The sequence below is a fragment of the Terrapene carolina genome, unplaced genomic scaffold (genome assembly GCF_002925995.2).
Source record: "Terrapene carolina triunguis isolate 2854851 unplaced genomic scaffold, T_m_triunguis-2.0 Scaffold69, whole genome shotgun sequence".
Taxonomy (NCBI): domain Eukaryota; kingdom Metazoa; phylum Chordata; order Testudines; family Emydidae; genus Terrapene; species Terrapene triunguis.
Genome location: NW_020664420.1, coordinates 19507478 through 19530259, shown reverse-complemented (window position 1 = coordinate 19530259; position 22782 = coordinate 19507478). Strand labels below are relative to the sequence as shown.

At 41.4% G+C, this 22782-nt stretch overlaps 1 protein-coding gene across 1 annotated transcript in view; it reads right to left on the bottom strand.

Annotated features, from left to right (window-relative positions):
- WDR70 (WD repeat domain 70) overlaps positions 1-22782 on the bottom strand; it is a 254989-nt gene that overhangs the window by 45916 nt on the left and 186291 nt on the right. Inside the window, exons 11-12 of the mRNA XM_026649057.2 lie at positions 8330-8429; positions 666-750 (exon numbers count right to left, since the gene is read on the bottom strand). Coding sequence (XP_026504842.1) covers positions 666-750; positions 8330-8429 — 185 coding nt within the window. The remainder of the gene's footprint in view (positions 1-665; positions 751-8329; positions 8430-22782) is intronic.

Here is a 22782-nt window from a genome sequence, read left to right as displayed (position 1 = left end):
GGAAAGTGAGAGGGGCAAGTGTAGAGTGAAGCAGAGGTGAAGTGACTGTGAGGGAGGTGGAGCAAGAGGGTTGGTGCAAACAGCCAATCTGCACAGGTCAGAGTTAAAACTGTAGAAACTTGTCTCAATATCCGAAGGTCCCTGCTTTGGCTTCCTATCTCCTGGAACTGGAAGAGACCTTGAAAGGTCATCGAGTCCAGCCCCCTGCTTTCACTAGCAGGACCAAGTACTAATTTTGCCCCAGATCCCTAAGTGGCCCCCTCAAAGATTGAACTCACAACCCTGGGTTTAGCAGGCCAATGCTCAAACCACTGAGCTATCGCTCCCCCCCTAAAAATTAATGGAGATATCCTATCTCCTGGAGAGATATCCTATCTCCTGGTGCTTCTTTCTGCAGCTGCTCTACAACTGGAGTGTCTGGCTGGTTCCTCTGCAGTTTTTCCCCCAAGGTCAGATGGTGGGAGGTTGGGGAGAAGGCAGCACCACCTGGCTCCTAGTGCCTCCTGACCGCTTGAAGGTGGGGGTGGGGGTCTCCCCTGAACAGTTCAGGGTCCAGGGATGGCCCCAACTGGCCCCCATTTTTACCCTCACCTCCCACTACAGCTGTCCCTGCTTTGGCTGTTTCTGCAGCTGCTTCTACTGGCTGGAGTAAATAAAGTACTTACATTGGGAAGAAGCTGGACAGACCTTCAACTGAGTTAAGAGGTTTTTTAAATTGCCTGATATCCCATGTTTTTAATGTATCATCGCCTATGAAACAAACAACAAATAAATGACAAAAGTTAGCACATAAGAGTCAAGAATTACATATTTGTAGGAACTTAATTTTTGTCCAGGGACCCAAAAGCTAAATAAAACAATAAAACAAAAGCAGAAAAAAACAGTATGTTTAAGAGGGCGGGAGTGCTACATGAAAAGAATGAGCTGTTTGTGCCTAAAGTGATGGCTTCAAGTTCAATAATGAGAAATACCACCTGTAGTGTTCCTTACTGTATGCTTCAGTGAGACTGTCATGGACTTTTCCTCAGTGGCAAAGTCCTACCAACATCTACTTTATGACTTTTAGCTGTTTCTAGCAGAATGGAAACTCCTTAAACACTAATCCTTCCTGTGCTTGTGGGGTTTTGGGGCTGTAAGGGATTTTTTTCAGGGGGAGTGGGGAGTTGTCAATTTAATTTTCATTTACTTTTCACAAGCTAAATCACAAAGGTTAAAATGGAAGGAACAGTTCAAAAGTTACATAAGATATATGGAGCCAGATTACAGCTCGTCCTACATGGGTGCAAAGGAGGAGGAGAGAGCATAAGGAGCTCTCCCCTTTTCCTTAGAAGACACACAGCAGCCAAGCATGGAGTGCAGGCATTAGCTACCTGAAAGGGGGCAAGGAAGGGTAGACAGAAATTAGTCCCAAAGCTCAGCCTACTTTCTGTACCAGCCAGCTGAGCAGTTATAGATGGTGCACACACTTCACCCATTACAAGTGCACCAAAATTGCTGCATGTGTTCTCCCACTCAGGGGTGTGCACTGGGCAGGGGGAGGGAGGGGGCGGGGGGAAGCAGGGGCATGCTCCCCTCCCCAATCAGCAGTGGCACAGAACTCCTCCAGGGCCAGGGTGGGGAGAGCGAGCTCCTCCTTTGCAGGGGTATCCATTTCCTCCGTCTGCAGGGGGAGAGCAAGCTCCATTGGCCCCGGAGCCATGGGGGATGGGGTTAGGGGAGAGAGCCAGAACCACCGTCCCCAGGGCTGTGGTGGGGAGAACCAGGTCCTCCGGCCGTGTGGAGCAGGACGAGGGAGGCAGTTCCTCCGGCTGCGGGGGGCACAGAAAGTGCCCCTTCAAAAGTGGCCACATTTTTATTCCTGTATATGCTCCTCTTCCTACTGAAATTCTGAGGGAATCAGCCAGAATTCCTTGTGGGAGACACACTGCAGGACAGCCCCTCCAATACAATTGTGACTGTAAAAGCCAGAACTACTTCACAATAAGTCATTTATAGCAGTTGTCATGTGTCTTTGATAAATGTGGTATGAATCAGCAAGTCAATCAAAGTTATGCTATTTATTCCCTTTTGGTAGTTATGTCATATTAACTACGTGTTAAAAAAAGGCTAGTTACCTGTAATTCTTGTGTGTAGAGAGATGTGCATATCTATGGATTATCACTCTGGGATACATATTTCCAGAATGAGAGGAGGCAGAAATTCTCATAGTTCTAGAATTTTGAGTCTCTGAGGCACCAACAGGGTCCTGCATATTACAGAACCCTCACTAAGGCAACTAGCTGACCTCCTTGCATTCCAGGTCAGTTCCTTAACAAAGGTGAGAAGAGGAACTTGCAAAGTCATTTAAACAAGTACTAGATTAAATCTAGATAAGAAGTTACAGAATTCCCTTGAACTCTGATGGGAGGGGTTGGGTGAGCGGTAATGCACAGAAATGCACACAACTAGAGCACAAGAATTAGAGAGAAGTCATTTTCTTTTCTCCAAAGATATTCATCACTGTGGATTCCCGCTCATGGAGACTAAAGAGCTTAAAGAGGGTATCTAAAATAAAATGTAATGGAAAAATGGATAACAGACGGTAACAACAGAAAATCAAGATAGGTGGCATGTCTTTGAATGAAAGCAGCAGTGTGTGTGTGTGTGTGTGTAAATAAAATATGAAGGACTAAGATACCTCTTCAACATGAAAGCTTGTTGAAAGGTGGCAAATTTAAATAAAATTATTTTGACCAGAGTAAATCTATGTTGTTTGGGAAGGCAGGGGGAGGGAAAAGAGAACAAGGGTTTTGAACTCCCTGTCTTGGGAATATCTATTTTTTTTAGGGTTTTCTAATAGTGCCCATCCCAGTAGTACCGAAGTGTTTGTTTCTGTAACATGAGAAACAATAATTATTGTCTAGATGCTAAAACAAAAGCACCAGTGCTTTGTTAATGTGTGCAAAGAACCCCATTTGGCTGCTTTGCAAATTTCTTGGATAGGGACAGATCTGAAGCTAGCATCCAAGGCTGCTCTGTCCCTAATGGAATGAGCCTTGACATGATCTTTAAGCTGCAGACCCGCCAAGCTGTAGCATGGAGAAATGCAATCAGACAGTTATTTAGACATAGCTCTCTTGCTAACAGCAAAACCTACTGTATTTGTGTGAAAAGAAGAAGCTAGAAAGACTTTTGCAGGGCTTTGGTCGGTTCCAGATAAAAGTTCAAGGTCATTTTCACATTCAGTTTCTGGAGAAAGGCCTTGTTGGGATGGGCACTGACAGATGTGGGAGAAATGTTGTTAGAATGACATGGTCATTAAGGCAGAACACTTTAGAATAAATTTAGGATGCATCCATAGAACTACCGTATCAATGAAAATTTAATATGAATGTAAATCAGACACTGGTGCCCCAAACTCACACTTGGAGGTGAAGTCACCGCTACCTGGAAAATTACTATATGATTATCCCACAACACCAAGGTTTATTTAATAATGATTTCTAAATGCATCAATTCCTATAGAGGCTGGAGCAACACTGGTCTACCTTCAACTAGTTCATGACAGACTAAAATAACTGCCAGATGAATCCATACATAAGTTTTTAAATGTAGCCTCAAACAAAGAAAGAAGGCAGTCAAGCAGTTTTTTAAACGGGACATTCAGAAGAATTCACATTAGGCCTGAGCATACCACATTACAGTTTTTTCCCCCACTTAAAGTTTTAAGTCCTTATGGCAGACTTCTCCTGAGAAGCTGGGATGATTTTATATAGTTGCGGAGAAACACAATGCCTCTAACTTTCTCCATGCCAATAAGCAGCACAAGGATCCCAGGGTGGGATTACAAGCAGGTGCCCTGGTCCATGTGATTATTTGTGGCCAGACTCTTAGAATGATGGGATCAGCCACAGTCATTCCTAATAAGGTTTAGATCCAAATTTGCTACAGTTAACAGAGAGCTAACAGAATAATGCCTTCATTTTTGCTGACCCAAGATAGGTCTTTTGTAAATAGCCTTCAGTCAAGGTAGAACCAACATGCTGATGGAACAGGAGAAAATGCTGATCAGGAAGACTGTAAAGGATACAGGCAGGTGAGGGAGATACTGTGAAGCAAGGGTGCTGCCATAAATTGGAAAGTGAACCATGTGATAATCTCCGGGGAGCTCCACTGTTGACATCAGCCAGGAGAGCAATTGACCTGGAAATGTGTGGCCCAGTCTAAGTCACCAAGTGAGTGTTGCATAAGGCTCCCATGCTAGTGCCTGAAAGGCTCTAAACTTCAGAGCTGTGGCAGTTTCCCTCAAGTCTCATGCTGAATGCACAGATCCAAGGATGATAATTGAATCATCACAAAGATCACTGGAAAAGATTCATTTCTCTGCACTAACAACAAAGTTTATAGAATAAGATAAAATTATTTAAAACACACAGGAAAGCTATTTACATAAAAAGGTTAACATAAGAGAACATCAAAATATTAAATGTATGAAAACAAAAACATATCTTTAACATTGTCTAAATATTTTCTGGCCCTTACATGTGTGAGAAAAATGGAAGGAGAGTATGCATGAGCATCCCCGTTTTCTCTGAGCAATGCAGGGACTCCTATGCTGTTGCACCATTGAAATGTACATCACCTCAAAGAAGGCAAGGTCACAGCCCTGTACTTCTGCAATGGCTCATGCACACGAGGCTGGAGAAAGACAATTAAGGAGCTACCCAGGAGACAGAAACTGCTCATCACTCCCCACATGGGCCAAAAGCTAAATGACAGAACATGGACCTGGGAGAGAAATTATTTTGCATTTCTACACTTACACCATCTTCCATGTCTCTCAGGATGACCGGGTCCTCCAGACTTTACCCTTCCAAAAGACCATCCCACTTGGCATTGTGTTTAAGAATATTAGCTTCTCTATCCATGAAGAAATTGTGGCTGCTAGAACTCCAAACCTTCCAAAAAACCCTCTGAGCTCCATAAATTCATAGATTATAAGGCAAGAAGGAACCACTATGATCATCTAGTCTGACCTCCCATATAACACAGACTGTAAGACTTCCCTGAATTAATGTCTGTTTGAACTAGAGGATATTTTTTAGAAAAACATCAATCTTGATTTAAAAATCAGATATTAAAAACAGGTGACATAGCTATATAATATCCATTTGTGCCAATAAATATCAGTGTTTTATTTAGGTGAATGTCAAGTTTATTTACTTAAGAAAATACTGATCGAAGCAAATCCAAAGTTATTATTTACCTTAAGGAACAATTCATCTTGCTGTTTATCAAAACCAGGGCGGGCTCTACCATTTTTGCCGCCGCAAGCAAAAAAAAAAAAAAAAGAAAAAAGAAAAAAAAAGCGCCCGAACTGCAAAAGAAAAAAAAAAAAAAAGCCGCTTGGACTGTGCTTCCCCAAGAATGGACGGAATGCCACCCCTTAGCATGCGCCGCCCCAGGCACGTGCTTCCTCCACTGGTGCCTGGAGCCGGCCCTGATCAAAACAGAAGTCTGTATAGATCAAATTTTTCAAAATCATGGCCAATATGTATTGTTACACATTCTCTAAATCTATTAATCAGAAATACTGTATCTGGAATCTCTTCTTCATCAAGAAACAGTTTTTCCTTCTAAATATTTTAAATGGGAGATGTTTAAAAACTGAGAAAAAAAAAGAAGTATATTCATCTCTGAGCCATACAGGTAGCACATATTTGCACATGCTATCTGAAAGCTCAGAGGTGAATAGGTTTCATTGAATTTAGCTACATGTAGTCATGATGCACTGGTTTTCATTTATAAGTTGACTATTTAAGAGTCACCTAAGAGTTGTTCACCTCTAAGAAGATACACCAAGAAATGTATTGAGCCACCACATGATTTTTCAGAGATTTTTATCTTATAAACAACAAGAGAAGTTCACTGTAAGTTCTATATAATACAAGAATATAAAACTCAGTTTTATTTTTATGCAGGGCCGGCTCCAGCTTTTTTGCCGCCCCAAGTGAAGAAAAAAAAAAAGATAAAGCTGCGATTGGCGGCACTTCCGCAGCAGCTCTACCACGCCGCTTCCTTCTTCGGCAGCAATTCTTCAACCGAGAGACCTGCCGCCAAATTGCCCCCGAAGACCCGGACGTGCCGCCCCTTTCCATTGGCCGCCCCATGCACCTGCTTCCTGCGATGGTGCCTGGAGCCGGCCCTGTTTTTATGATATATTAGTAGCTACACTATTGAATCACTCTTTACTGTTAAGATAAGAAAACATTGTCAAACATGCTTTTTTTAAAATAACGAAATGTGTGTAAATATCATTTTCTTAAATTTCTGTCAGGTTCTTAGCTAATAACTGACAAGAACGAAGCCAGGAACTCCCATAAGCAACTCCTCTGCTGTTCCTTTTCCCTTGTGCCTGCAGCTGAGCTCTGCCTCACCTCCCTCATCTCCGAATCAGAATCTACATCAGATGCAGAGGAGGCAATCAGGCTTTCAGTGAAAGTCCCCATTCCCCCAAACAATGATCCTCTCTTTGATCCTCAGCACTTGGCAGGTGTGCTAATCTATGACTGCTGGATCCACACCTGCTTTTATTGGTACAGATCCAAAGCAATACTTGTATTAAAACATTAACCAAACAAAGAATTTAAAATAAAGCATGAATCCTTCTCATTTTTTAGTATAGCAGATATATAGAGTTTAAAAAATCATCTAACCAAGCAAATACTGTATATTAAGGTAATATTTTTAAACACACTAAGGAGCCATTTTTTATGCTTAAATCCTGCAATACTATAAATCAAGTTTTTATACAATTTAAACTGAAATGTGATAGACTAATGATTAAGAAAGTTAGACATAGTGTGACCAGTCATCTGGATGCCTGATCATCCGGATACACATTCTGGGGACAAATAAGGATGGGAAGAGCACGGGGGAAGGAAGTGCAACACAACACTAAAAAGACACAAAAGCCTACTGAGCAAGTTCCATAAATTCACAAATACAGAGCTTAAGAAAATGTCCTCCGAAGAAAGGTATCACGTGGAAGGACAAATGAAGAAAACTAATAGCATAAAGAGAAAGTCTGATTAGAGCATGATAGGCAGCTTTGAAAATCTCAGCCTATAACAGCAGGAGGAGACTCAGAGAACCATTTATAATTGTTTCATTATTTATACAGGAGCACAGAGGTTGACAACACTTTACAGGCAAATAAGAAGCTCCCTTTTTCATGGCGTTTACAATACAAATTAGATAAAATACAAACCAATGACAAAAAATTACAGTGTATAGACAAGTGAATTGGGGAGAGAATAAACAATAAACAATATAAAGTGAACACTGCTCGAGAGATGGAGGCTTTTCCACAAAGAACAAATGAAAAAAGTTGTTACTTTTGAACATTTTGTATTAATTTTGAAAATTTCTTAATAGTTAATTTTGTTTGTTTATTTTATTCAAATTTAAAATTTCTGATTTTGGTGGATTATTATTGCTCGGGTTAAAAAAAGATTGGAATTTGTACAATAAAAACATAGCAAAATAAATTAAATAATTTTTTTCTACAATTTCCCTTAATTATTTTTATAAATGTCCTTCCATAAATGTACCACAGGTGTTCTCAACATTCAAGCCCACCTTACAAAACAGGACTTTCTAATGTAATCTATATGGAACTGGAGCCATTAATACAGTGATTCCGATAAAGGAGCTTCTACTTTAAATAAACCAGCCCTTTGATCCTGCTGTGCATAGACTAGGAAATGTTTAAAAGCACATATCTTAACTTCCACAAAGTTTTCAGGGCAGTACTTCTTAATTTCAGTACTGAAGACTGCTAGTGGGCATTGTGATGCAGTGTGCCAGGCTGCAAAGTCACTCACTCAAATTTGGCTCAGGTGCCGCTCCATCATGATGGAAGGGTGGCTGGACCAAATTTGAGTGGCACCGCATCCATGTGCAACAGGTCACAAAGACACTCACTCAAATTTATTCAGGACGGAGGGGCAGCAGCGATGTTATGACCCGATGAGCAGGAAGCCTTGCTGCACTCCCTTAGAAAGTTTGACATACTTCCCACATCCATGTTCAGAACAGCTGATGAAGCACAATTTTAGAGCAAGGTATGGTAATGAAAGATAAGATTTGTGAAGTATTTCAGATTAAAAAAAAAAATCCAGAGAAAAGCTAACTTCTGATTTCAATGCATTATTTTCCTAGCATGAAAAATTACCTCTAGGTGATATGATTTAAAATGGCCAGAATTTCTTTCCCACATTAGTTAATAGCATAAATCTAAACTTATTTCATTACGCAACATACATCAAAGAGCTTTTTATTCACCTACCTCCTCGACTAGCAAGGACAGTACCATCATAGGAAAACGTCAAGCATGAAGTTTCAGTGCCAGGAGCATGTGCCTGCCTGCAGTGGAACTTTGTATGAACCTGTTTGTCAAGCAAATAACATATTTAAAAACTTTGTTACTTCCAGACTGAATATACTTATTTCCTTACAGCATTAAGCATTCTTTATTACATTTCCTGTCTTTTTTTTTTTTTAATAGAAAATCATTTTTGAGTCAAGGAGGGGAAAACAGTTAACATTTCTATAATCTTTTTAAAATGTTCCTTTTGCATTATAGCTTATTATTATTAAAGTGGTTTTAAAGGCAAATTTTAACTTTTCACTACATTTCATTTTATAATACAGAAAAACAATTGCACATCTACATACAATCAATACCCACATGTAACTCCCATTAATGAGAAATAAAAGATTGAGATTAAAATATTTTTATTACAAGACACTCAGTTCTCATCACTCCTATAGCAGGTTTATAGTTTAAAAATGTCAAAATGCATTATAAATATTTTGGATAAGACTTAAAAGAAGGACTGGGGGAATTTCTTTTGCCAAATTTAGAATCTGCCTAAGATCAGGAGTTATAGATTTAGAATAAAACTCAAATATTCTGAGGTTTGAGTTCCATATTGCACCTGAAAAACTCATATTTGGAAATGCTGTATATTTTTTGTTTTAATCCTAGAAAAAGGGCAGGAATTACTTTTATACATGAATCTTTTGCTTGCATAGAACAGACTTTTATTTAACCAAGACAATCCACCTTTGTCTTGAAATTCCCTTATATTAAAAAGGGAAAAATGTTTTGTGAAACTCAAAAAATGTTCCGTGAAACCTCTAACTACAAAAAGTTTTACAGGTTTCACAAAACCCAGGTTCTCCCTTCCTTGCTTAAAACAAAGGTCCTAGTTATTAAAGATACCAAAGCACTTTTCACAAGCTTATGTTCCACTTAATTAAATTCCCCGGATCTTTCATTTAGAAAATGCATCCTTCTTTATTTTCTGTCCTTAAATGCTGTGTACAGCTGTACTCTGTTAAAGAAAAATTACTTGCTAACCAGATATAGCTGCATTTCTGTGATTCTTGGGGCTTGTCTACACAAACATTTAGTTTGCGGCAAACTAGGATGTAAATCTACCCTGCACTAGAATGTGGGCATTAATTGTCCATGTGGACCACACTGATATACACTAACAGGTCCTTAGTGTGTTTTGATTTAACCTGCTTTGAAATGGGTCTAGATCAGCGTTTCTCAAATGTGGTCACCACGTGCTTTTCTTGCAGCCACAGCCTTCTGGGTCGTTATTGGTGGGGAGGCGGGGGAGAGGGCAAAGCAGTGGCCCCTCTCTGGAGACACAAAAGCTGGAGGAGCAGGCAGCCAGTGAGTTCCCCACTGTCCTAAGGGTGGTGGGGGTCGGGCTTCAGCCCTGGGATGGCAGGCTCCAGCCACGGGGCTTTGGGCTCCGTTCCCCGAGCTCACTACCCCTCCCATCACCTCTGGCCTCCACTGCCTCCCGTAGTGCCCCATTACCCCTGGCTACCGCTGCCTCCATACCCACCTCCCCATCCAGGGCTCAATTTGTCCCCGGGATTGCCAGGGCTGAGTAAGTCTGCAGTGAAAAGTGATATTTGTGTGTTTGTTAATATCACTTTTCACAGCAGACTTAGTAACTAGCAAGTCTAAAAAAAAGCAATAAAAAAAAAGCTAAAAAACAATAAGACAAAAGACAAGAACGTGCAAAGCACCTTATTTGTGTTTCTATTCTGTTTAGGTCCAGTAAAGAATAGAGACAACTGTACATTATTTTTATTATTGAGTCTCCAAAAAAAAAATCCTACATAAATAAATTACAATGATTTGGACATGTATATGTGCATATTCATTTGTTTTTCCTAAAGTTAATTAAGTATTTTAGGAAAAATTGTTAGAGCGGCCACCAGCAAGAGCTGATGGCCACATTCTGAAGCCACCAAACATTTTGTTGGGAGAACCCCTGGTCTAAATCAAAGTGCACTAAAAAACTGTTGGTGGGTGTCAGCAGGGTCTACATGACCAGTTAGTGTGAAGCAGGCTAGTGTGGGGTAGATTCATACCTAAACTTGCCATAAACTAAGTGTTCACGTAGAAAAGCCCTTGAACACAGTTTGTGTAAAATGACAAAAGTAATTCGTACATATATGCATGTTTTTAAATCCTTCAGTATGGAAGATTCCATATATAAATTTAATCATAGGCAGCTAGAATTAAGGTTGTCTGACACTTCCTACTATAAGTGTTTTCTCTTGCTTACAATTTTGCCAAACTTTAACCATTTGGGTTAAAATTCTTCATGTTGGACGTCTGCCTCAGGCTGAATTTTTTTTTTTTTTAATTCGAACCCATTTAGTCTAGTTGTCTCCAACAACAAGGCTAGTGAGAAACAGTGTTTTGACCATGATAAAAGATTCTTAAAACCTTTTCTCTGAAATACTTTAGTGTGCCTACCCATTGGAGCAGGGGCTTGAAATTTGACGGACAGTGGCCTATGTGTCAGGTTTAAACCTTTTGCCATCCTTGTGAAAATCTGCTCAAATCTGGCCAAGTTATAAGCCCTTGAAAAACTACACTTTTGCATATGCTCAGTAGAGACTTCAATTTTAACAGCTAAACTCTAAGATTCCACACAGTGAGAGACCATGATCCAACCCATGACTGTGGGGGCTCAGATTCCTGTAATTGCAACTCCTGGCTGATCTAAGCCAAGGTGAGGCAAGGCACCCAGCTGGCACCCAGCTAGTGTGGAGGAGAAAGCTGTCTGATTTGAATATAGTGGGGACAAAAGACCAGGATGAGGGGAAAGGAATCTAGTTAGACTGGGATTGGAGGTGGAGAGAGAAACTGTGACTGGGAGTTGAAGGGAAAGGACATTGGGACTGATTGGGCAATGAGACTGGGAGCTGTTTGTGAGGCAGAGACTGAGATCCAGCTGGCTGGGGGAATGAGACACTGATGTTGGATCAGGAGCTGGAGGGAAAAAGGGAAAGACTGGGACCAGTTGGACAAGGAGACTGGGATGAGGAGTAGGTGAATAGAAATGGGACCAACTGGACAAAGAGACTGGGACAAAAAGCCAGGAGGGATTTGTGGAGGGCGGGGAGGGGGAAGAAGAGAGAGACTGAGATTGGTTGAGGAGCCTGGAGAGAGAGGCTAGGAGTCAGTTGGAGAAGAAAGAGACACTCTGGACAAAGACCCGATAGTGAGGAACTGGGGCTCGCTGGATAGGACGCTGGACAGAAGGAGTTCGACAGGAAGGGGAATTAAGGGCTGGCTGGGCAGGAGACTGAGATGAGAAGCCTCAGGAATAGAGACTGGGACTGGTTGGCAAGGAAATTGGGACTGAGAAAAGGAGCCAGGGTTGAGGAAGAGACAGGCCTGGGACAGACAGATTGGAGGGGACAGGGCAGAAGGGTCTCTTCCCACTAAGGAACACTCCCCTCTGCAGCCTATAGCAGAACCCAATATTTCTCAGTGTCTCAATTTCTCTGCTGTCAGCAATTATCTGTGGAATTGACTGGCAACGCGTGTCTCATCCCCTTCTAGTGCTAGTCCACATAGAGTATGACGATCTTCTATTGCTATCAGTTACTCCATTAGCTCAAGAGGCAGAGGTCTGTGCAGTGGATCCAAGCTTCAACCCTCCTGAGGACCCATGTGGGTGACAATATGATACCACATGATGGAATTTCTGTTTTATCAGTTTGCTTTTAAAAAGCTAGGTTATTACACACAAAAAACTACATTAAAAACATTACTAAAGTTTTAAAGTCAAGCACTCAAAAGTTAGGAAATGTCAACATTAAGGTTGTCTATAGAATGTTCTCCGTGCCTCAGCTCCCCATCTGTAAAATGGGGACAGTAACACCTCTAACACCTCACAGGGCTGGGGAGAAGATAATTAATTTTTGCGAAGCACACAAACACTAATGATGAGCAACATAGAAAAGCCCATGAGGAAATTCAATAATTCCGTCTTCCAGGTTTAAGCAGCATGCAGTAAATAAGGCCTAGGGCCACACATTGAAAAATTGAAGAACTGTTCATTAAATGAACACCATCCATCCTGTGCATAGAATGAGGCAGGGGTTCTGTGGAAAAAATAGTATGGTATTATGTAATTAAAGACTGTATCATAATGCATATGCACAAGTAGGATAAATTAGGTTCCACAGGCAACTTTGATTCTGACATTTATGAACTTTAGAGAGTTGACTTTGCAAACTAATAATAATGTTCTCTAATGTAGTTTTCTGTCTGTAATATATTATATTTACAAATTAAGGGCCCAGATATTCACATAGGTAAAGTTGCTCACTTGCTCAGCTGTTTGCAGGATTGAGTCCTAAATATGGCCTAAAATTTAGAGGAAATGCACATACAACTGACTCTTACATGTACACATAAAGAAAGCTTGGGAAATCATGTAAATTTTTCTTACACTACTTGGAAACTGAATAGAGTAACCTAGGTTTAATCAATGTACTTAGGAACCATGTTTAAAATTGTCATTTCTAAATTAATATACTTATTCTGGACACTACACATTGAGCAGATTACAAGTTTTTGTTGGTGCTATTCTTAAACACCCAAGAACATATTTTATGACATCAACTACAAAAAGGTTCTTTTCAGACTGTGTGATAACACACTTGAGATGCACTGTGAATTATTCTGGTAAATAAATATCCTGCAATATTTATTAAATATTACCACATAATTTAAAATGATTTATTTTGTGTTTGCAAAATACCACAAATAATTAAAATAAATTAACCATAACCAAATGACCATCACATCAAACTGTCACAACTATTATTAAGATATGGAATTTAACCATTTTAAATAAACTGGCCATACCTAGATCTCTGACCTACATCCCTTGCACACTCAAAAGTTCCACTATAGTCAATGAATGTAGGATCTAGATTCTTCTGAGTAAAACGTTTACACTACTGCCAATTTAATCTGTCAATTAAACTGAATCTTTCTGCATTGGAAGAGCAACCCTTGACATTTAGCAGGCTGGTACCTACCAAAGGCTCCCAGATTCAGACACATTTATTTGTATTTAATCACAGAAGTGAAAACAGAAAGCCTCTGTGCCTGGGGATACTTACATGTTTTTCCCTTTACAAGCTAACATAATGTTGAAAATGGGAAGGGGGGAAAAGTTAGGGTATATGTTATCTTAAGTTTGAATATTAAAAAAAAAAAAAGGCAGCGATTTTCAAAAACCTGCCCAGCCCAAAGATTTTAGGATCCCACTTAAAATAAGGCTGTACCCTGAAAATGATGTAAAAACTACAATGGGGTTCTGTATTTCTCTTCCAAAAATAATTTGCTCAGTTTCTCAGTAAAAAAATTGTTTTTCTAACTGCAAAGTCACCCTCAATATATTACTCTACTGAAGAAAATAACCCTGAATTGTAATACTAAATCAAGTACTCTAAAAGTAATTGAAGGTTGAACAAAAAGTTTTTGCAGTCACTGGGAACAGTTGATGCAGTTTTCAAGGAAAATAACTTTTTGGCCTCTGGCCTCTTAACATATTTAACTATAGCCTAATCTTGTTTACTAATCATTGGCAAAACTTTTTTATTAACATTACTGCTTGCATCTACATCTAAAATTCCAGTTCTCTCCCTCTCTCTGAATCAGTTTCTGAACATTGTGCATTAACTCTTGTTTTATGTCTTTCCACAAATTAGTGGCCAATTAGTGAATAGGGGTGAATTGAGAACATAAGAACAGCCATACTGGGTGAGATCAAAGGTCCATCTAGCTCAGTATCCCATCTTCTAATAGTGGCCAATAGCAGGTGCCCCAGAGGATATGAACAGAACAGGTAATCATCAAGTGATCCATCCCCTCTTGCCCATACCCAGCTTCTGGCAAACAAAGACTAGGGACACCATCCCTGCCCATCCTGACTAATAGCCATTGATGGATCTATCCTCCATGAACTTATCTAGTTCTTTTATAGTCTTGGCCTTCACAACATCCTCTGGCAAGGAGTTCCACAGGCTGACTGAGTTGTGTGAAAAAATACTTCCTTTTGTTTTGTAAACCTGCTGCCTATTGATTTCATTTGGTGACCCCTAGTTCCTGTGTTTTGAGAAGGAGTAAATAACACTTCCTTATTTACTTTCTCCACACCAGTCATGATTTTATAGACCTCTATCATATCCCCCCTTAGTCATCTCTTTTCCAAGCTGAAAAGTCCCAGTCTTATTATCTCTCCTCATACGGCAGCCATTCATAGCCCTAATCATTTTTGTTGCCCTTTTCTGAACCTTTTCCAATTCCAATATATCTTTTTTGAGATGGGGCGACCACATCTGCACGCAGTATTCAAGATGTGGGCGTAACATGGATTTATATAGAGGCAATATGATATTTTCTGTCTTATTATCTATCCCTTTCCTAATGATTCCCAACATTCTGTTCGCTTTTTGACTGCCAATGCACATTGAGTTGATGTTTTCAGAGAACTATCCACAATGACTCCAAGATCTCTTTCTTGAGTGGTAACAGCTAATTTAGACCCCATCATTTTATATGTATAGTTGGGATTATGTTTTCCAATGTGCATTAATTTGCATTTATCAACATTGAATTTCATCTGCCATTTTGTTGCCCAGTCACCCAGTTTTGAGAGATTGTTTTGTAGCTCTTCACAGTCTCCTGGGACATAACTATCTTGAGCAGTTTTGTATCTGCAAATTTTGCAACCTCAATGTTTAACCCTTTCCCCAGATCATTTATGAATATGTTGAATAGGACTGGCCTAATACAGACCCCTGGCGGACACCACTATTTACCTCTCTCCATTCTGAAAGCTGACCATTTATTCGTATCCTTTGTTTACTATCTTTTAACCAGTTACCAATCCGTGAGAGGACCTTTCCTCTTATCCCATGACTGCTTACTTTGCTTAAGAGCCTTTGGTGAGGGATCTTGTCAAAGGCTTTCTGAAAATCGGTGATCTTCCAGAAAACACCATCCTGGACACTATGGACGTAGAAGCCCTCTACACCAATATTCCACACAAAGATGGACTACAAGCTATCAGGAACAGTATCCCCGATAATGTCACAGCTAACCTGGTGGCTGAACTTTGTGACTTTGTCCTCACCCACCCACAACTATTTCACATTTGGGGACAATATATACCTTCAAGTCAGCGGCACTGCTATGGGTACCCGCATGGCCCCACAGTATGCCAACATTTTTATGGCTGACTTAGAACAACGCTTCCTTAGCTCTCGTCCCCTAACGCCCCTACTCTACTTGCGCTACATTGATGACATCTTCATCATCTGGACCCATGGAAAAGAAGCCCTTGAGGAATTCCACCATGATTTCAATAATTTCCATCCCACTATCAACCTCAGCCTAGATCAATCCACACAAGCGGTCCATTTCCTGGACACTACTGTGCTAATAAGCCATGGTCACATAAATACCACCCTATACCGGAAACCTACTGACCGCTACACTTACCTACATACCTCCAGCTAACATCCTGGACACACCACACGATCCATTGTCTACAGCCAAGCTCTAAGATATAACCGCATTTGCTCCAATCCCTCAGACAGAGACAAGCACCTACAAGATCTCTATCAAGCATTCTTAAAACTACAATACCCACCTGCTGAAGTGAAAAAACAGATTGACAGAGCCAGACGAGTACCCAGAAGTCACCTCCTACAAGACAGACCCAACAAAGAAAATAACAGAACACCACTAGCTGTCACCTTCAGCCCCCAACTAAAACCTCTCCAGCGCATCATCAAAGATCTACAACCGATCCTGAAAGATGATCCCTCACTCTCACAGATCTTGGGAGACAGACCTGTCCTCGCTTACAGACAACCCCCCAACCTAAAGCAAATACTCACCAGCAACCACACATCACTGAACAAAAACACTGACCCAGGAACCTATCCTTGTAACAAAGCCCGATGCCAACTCTGTCCACATATCTATTCAAGTGACATCATCATAGGACCTAATCACATCAGCCATACCATCAGGGGCTCATTCACCTGCACATCTACCAATGTGATATATACCATCATGTGCCAGCAATGCCCCTCTGCCATGTACATTGGCCAAACCGGACAGTCTCTATGCAAAAGAATTAATGGACACAAATCTGACATCAGGAATCATAATATTCAAAAACCAGTGGGAGAACACTTTAACCTGTCTGGTCATTCAATGACATACCTGCGGGTGGCTATTTTACAACAGAAAAATTTAAAAAACAGGCTTCAACGAGAAACTGCTCAGCTGGAATTGATATGCAAACTAGATACAATCAACTTAGGATTGAATAAGGACTGGGAATGGCTGAGCCATTACAAACATTGAATCTATCTCCCCTTGTAAGTATTCTCACACTTCTTATCAAACTGTCTGTACTGGGCTATCTTGATTATCACTTCAAAAGTTTTTTTTCTCTTACTTAATTGGCCTCTCAGAGTTGGTAAAACAACTCCCACCTGTTCATGCTCTCTGTATGTGTGTATATATATCTCCTCAATATATGTTCCATTCTATATGCATCCGAAGAAGTGGGCTGTAGCCCATGAAAGCTTATGCTCTAATAAATTTGTTAGTCTCTAAGGTGCCACAAGTACTCCTGTTTTTTTGAAAATCTAAGTACACTATATCCACTGGATCCCCCTTGTCCACATGCTTGTTGATCCCCTCAAAGAATTCTAGTAGATTGGTGAGGCATGATTTCCCTTTACAAAAACCATGTTGACTACTCCCCAACAAATTATGTTCATCTATGTATCTGACAATTTTGTTCTTTACTATAGTTTCAACCTGTTTGCCCTGTACTGAACTCAGGCTTACTGGCCTGTGATTGCTGGGGTCACCTATGGAGCCCTTTTTAAAAACTGGCGTCACATTAGCTCTCCTCCAGTCATTTGGTACAGAAGCTGATTTAAATGTTAGTAGTCCTGCAATTTCACATTTGAGTTCCTTCAGAACTCTTGGGTGAATACCATCTGGTCCTGGTGACTTATTACTGTTTATCAATTTGTTCCAAAACCTGCTCTAATGACACCTCAGTCTGCGACAGTTCCTCAGGTTTGTCACCTAAAAAGAATGGCTCAGGGTTGGCAACCTCCCTCACATCCTCAACCATGAAGACCGATGGAAAGAATTCAATGGCCTTATCCTTCTTGAGTGCTCCTTGAGCATCTCGTTCGTTCAGTGGCCCCACTGGTTGTTTAGCAGGCTGCCTGCTTCTGATGTACTTAAAACATTTTTTGCTATTACTTTTTGAGTCTTTGGCTAGCTGTTCTTCAAATTATTTTTTTGGCCTTCCTAATTATATTTTTACACTTAATTTGCCCGAGTTTATGCTCCTTTCTATTTTCCTCACTAGGATTTAACTTCCACTTGTTAAAGGATGCCTTTTTGTGCCTCTCACTGTTTCTTCTACTTTGTTGTTTAGCTCTTTTTTGGTTTTCTTACTATGTTTTTTAATTTGGGGAAAACATTTAAGTTGAGCCTCTATTATGGTGTCTTTAAAAAGTTTCCATGCAGCTTGCAGGGATTTTACTTTTGGTGCTGTATCTTTTAATTTCTGTTTAACTAATCTCATTTTTGTGTAGTTCCCCTTTCTGAAATTAAATGCTAGTGCTGGGCCACTGTGGAGTTTTCCCCACCACAGGGATGTTAAATTTAATTATATTATGGTCACTATTACCAGGCGGTCCAGCTATATTCACCTCTTGGACCTGATCCTGTGCTCCACTTAGGACTAAATCAAGAATTGCCTCTCCTCTTGTGGGTTCCAAGATTAGCTTCTCCAAGAAGCAGTCATTTAAGATGTTAAGAAACTTTATCTCTGCATCCCATCCTGAGGTGATATGTACCCAGTCAATATGGGGATAGTTGAAATCCCCCATTATTATTGAGTGTTTTATTTTAATAACCTCTCTAATCTCCCTGAGCATTTCAAAGTCACTATCACCATCCTGGTCAGGTGGTCGGTAATATATCCCTACGGCTATACTCTTATTATTCAAGCATGGAATTACTATCCAGAGAGATTCTATGGTACAGTTTGGTTCAATTAAGATTTTTACTTCATTTGATTCTATGCTTTCTTTCACATATAGTGCCACTCCCCTACCAGCACAACTTGTTCTGTCCTTCAATATATTTTGTACCCTGGTATTACTGTGTCCAATTGATTATCCTCATTCCACCAAGTTTCTGTGATGCCTATTATATCAATATCCTCATTTAATATGAGGCACTCTAGTTTGTCCATCTTATTATTTAGACTTCTAGTATTGGTATATAAGCACTTTAAAAACTTGTCACTTTTTAGCTGTCTGCCATTACATGATGTAATTGAATGGAACTTTTTTTCTTTTGACTCTTTCTCATCAAATCCTACCTGTATTTTATCATCTTCCATCCTCTCCTCCTTATTAGGACATAGGGAATCTCCACTTATAGATTCTCCCCTAAGGGATGTCCGAACCACGTGCTCCTCCAAACCTGTTGGCTTTCCCCCTGCCCTTAGTTTTAAAAAGTATCACCAAATTGCTTCATAAATATACACCCATCTCAGTTACCTAATACTAAATCTACCCATCATTGTGGAGTGCCATTCATGTTATATAGACAGCTCATGTCATGTCAAGTCCCCAAATATTTGACAATAGTGATAGTTTTAGCACATTTCAACAAAATGTACAGTAATACATTATTTCCTTCACAAAGTATTTAATATTAGTCCCAGCAAAAGAATTCTGGGGTCCACAGGGGATGTCTTTATGACTTCCACATGACATTTTAAAGGTTTTATACCATATATCATGATCAGAATGAACGAACTATTCATAGAATACAAGGTAAGCCTTGCTCTAATTTATGAACAGATTGGGTGTAAATAAATCTATGGATAAGACCAAAATATGCTATGATAATTTACTGAATGCCAACAGTGTTTGCAGCACTGTAGAAAACAGAGAGGAAGACGCAGATCCCTACTCGAGGGAGGTTACAATTTAAAAAAGCCATGATAATTCAGACATGTAATGCACCAGATAACTAGAGGCTGCATTTAATGAAACAAACTGTGCAGCTGTGTGTGTTTTGTAGCACAACAAAACACACTTGTTCAGCAAATTAGAGTCAATTGGCCTTGTGGTGGACATATGCATTAAGGAATAATTGGCAAGGAGACAGGGAGCATAGTTGGCACATAAGAAAAGGAGGAAGTTCGAATGAGGCATAAAAAATGAGAGATGGGGTAACAGGGCAAAGTGAGAGCAGCAACATAGGCAGGGGCACACTTTTGCGGAGTTTTAAGGTGACAATGGAATTAAAAGGTAAGAGGAAGCGAGAGAAGGATTCAAAAAGGGGAGCAACATGGTCAGAGCAGCAAGTAAGGAATATATTCTATGCAGAAAGTTTGGATGGATTGAAGGGGAACATCGGAAGTACTGAAGTCGGAGAGGAGGAGATGATGGTTGGAGTATAATGAAGAAAGGAGATGACCAAGCATTGAAAAAGCTGTTTCCCACAAATAAGTGGTCTCTATCCAGAAGTAAGGGAACAGGGATTCACATTGCAAAAAAACACTATCCCAAATAAAACATGTTTGTCAATCCTAGCAGGAAGAAGCTCGACATGGTGATGCATATACAGTTATGTTATACCTCAGAAATTCAAGGCACCTTCAGAGTAACACAATGATACATATAATAAATGAAACTTGTGAACTTCTGACCACATTTCAAGGATACGTTTCAGTTAGTTGATGATTTTCCAAGTTTCTAATGCTTTTTTAACACAACAGATTTGTTCCAGCCAAGGTTTTTTTTCCCTTTTTCTTTTTGTCCCTAACATTTTGTAGCTATTTTTAAAACAGAGGCATTAATTTGAGGTGGATGGTGTAGAAAGTGGGGCATGTAAGACACTGAGGAAGTTTCTACTGTGCTAATCTCTTAGGCCTGATCTACACTAGGCTTTTATGTCGACTTTAGCGCCGTTATATCGAATTAACCCTGCACCCGTCCACACCAGGAAGCCATTTAGTTCGACATAAAGCTCTCTTTAAATCGATTTCTGTAATCCTCCCCAACGAGAGGAGTAGCGCTAAATTCGACATGGCCATATCGAATTAGGCTAGGTGTGGATGGAAATCGACGGTAATAGCTCCGGGAGCTATCCCACAGTGCACCACTCTGTTGACGCTCTGGACAGCAGTCCGAGCTCGGATGCTCTGACCAGCCACACCCCCGGGAAAATTTGAATTCATTTTCATTTTCCTGTCTGGGCAGTTTGAATCTCAGTTCCTCTTTGGACATCGAGGGGAGCTCAGCAGCAGTGGCAACTATGCAGAGCTCTCCAGCAGAGATGGCCGTGCAATCCAATAGAAAGAGGGCCCCAGCATGGACTGATCGGGAAGTCTTGGATCTCATCGCAGTGTGGGGCGATGAGTCCGTGCTTTCAGAGCTGCGCTCCAAAAGAAGGAATGCTAAGATCTACGAGAAGATCTCCAAAGCCATGGCAGAGAGAGGCTACAGCCGGGATGCAACGCAGTGCCGCGTGAAAATCAAGGAGCTGAGACAAGGCTACCAAAAAACCAAAGAGGCTAACGGACGCTCCGGATCCCAGCCCCACACATCCCGTTTCTACGAGGCACTGCATTCCATCCTGGGAGCGGCCGCCATCACTACCCCACCCCTGACCGTGGACTCCGAGGATGGGATATTGTCCGCGGCCGGTTCCTCAGCGGACGGGGAAGAGGAGGAAGGAGATGAGGAGGACGAGGCAGTCGACAGCGCTGGCACCGCTGATTTCCCCGACAGCCAGGAGCTCTTCATCACCCTTACCGAGATCCCGTACCAACCGTCCCCATCCCTTACCCCGGACACAGAATCAGGGGAAGGATCAAGCAGTAAGTGCTGTAAACATGTAAACATTTATTTAAAACAGAACGGTAATATTTATACTATTAACAATGTATATTTATAAAAGTGCTGTAAACTAGTAAAAAAATAATCAGGTACAAAACAGGAATATTTACAAAGGTAACAAATGGGTTTTCATGATTTCTCTGTCTTAGGCTATTCTCAATTTAGTCCCAAGTATTTTAAAAAAATTTCACAATGTCCGTTACTACATGATTCCCAGGCCCAAGACGCTCCACTCCAAAGTCCCAGTGCACCTACGCGAAAATCCGGTCAATGTGGCCGGGGATCGACGAGAAATCCTCGTAGGAGAACTCCTCGTAGGTCTCGTGGAGGTAGAGCTCAAGCCTGTTGATCAGGTTCCGGGGTAGGGCGATCTTAGTGGGCCCTCCGTGGTAGCAGACATGTCCCCTCCACGCCACAATCAAGTACTCCGGGATCATCGCACGACATAACATAGCGGCATACGGCCCCGGTTTCTGCATGCTTTCCCGCAGCATGCGTTCTCTCTGGGTGTCCGGGATCCTCAGGAGGGTGATGTCGCTCATGACGCCCTGCTTTGAATTAGGGAGGGGAATGTTAGTATTGGGACTGCTTTACAGCCACGCGGTGGAGGGAGAGGGGCAGCATACAGGGATCTTTCCCTGGGACAGCCGCGAGGGGGTGGGACAGGGGCAGAGTTGATGCTGTCCTGATTGCTGGCAGCAGAGACTGGCATTGCTTTCAATGTGAAAGGAGGCCAGTGCTACTGCTGGAGTTTTAAGCAGCCACAAGTCTGCGGCTTACCATTATTGCCCGCTCCAGAAGTTCAGGTCTCCAGCCACAGTTCTCTGAACACTCCAAGACCTCCGCAAGTCCACAGGCACTGAAGGCGACGGCCGAAAATTCGACCTTGTCCTGAGTGCGCATGTGAGAGGTGCAGTGCATGGTCTTGTTCACAGAGAAAGACTAGGTTCTTTGTATACAATTTCATTTATCTGTCTCAGGAATTCACTCCCTTTTTAAAATTCACACAGACACATCTGCGACTGTCTCCCAACCCAGCCTGTCAGCACACTCCCAGAGGCTAGCGCAGATTAGGCGGAGGAAGAAGAAGACGCGTGAAGACATGTTCTCAGAACTAATGGGCTGCTCCCGAGCCCAGGCAGCCCAGCAGACACAGTGGAGGGAGAACTTGTCACAAATGCACCGAGCAGTCATGGAACGGGAGGAGAGGTGGCGTCAGGAGGACCAACAGGCTACTGAAAAGCTGCTTGGACTAATGAGGGAGCAAACGGACACGCTCCGGCGCCTTGTGGATGTTCTGCAAGACCGGAGGCAGGAGGACAGAGCCCCGCTGCAGTCTATCTGTAACCGCCCTCACCCGCCACCAAGTCCCACACCACCCTCACCCAAAGTCCAAAGAAGGAGGGGCGGCAAGGGCCGTTAAAACTTTCA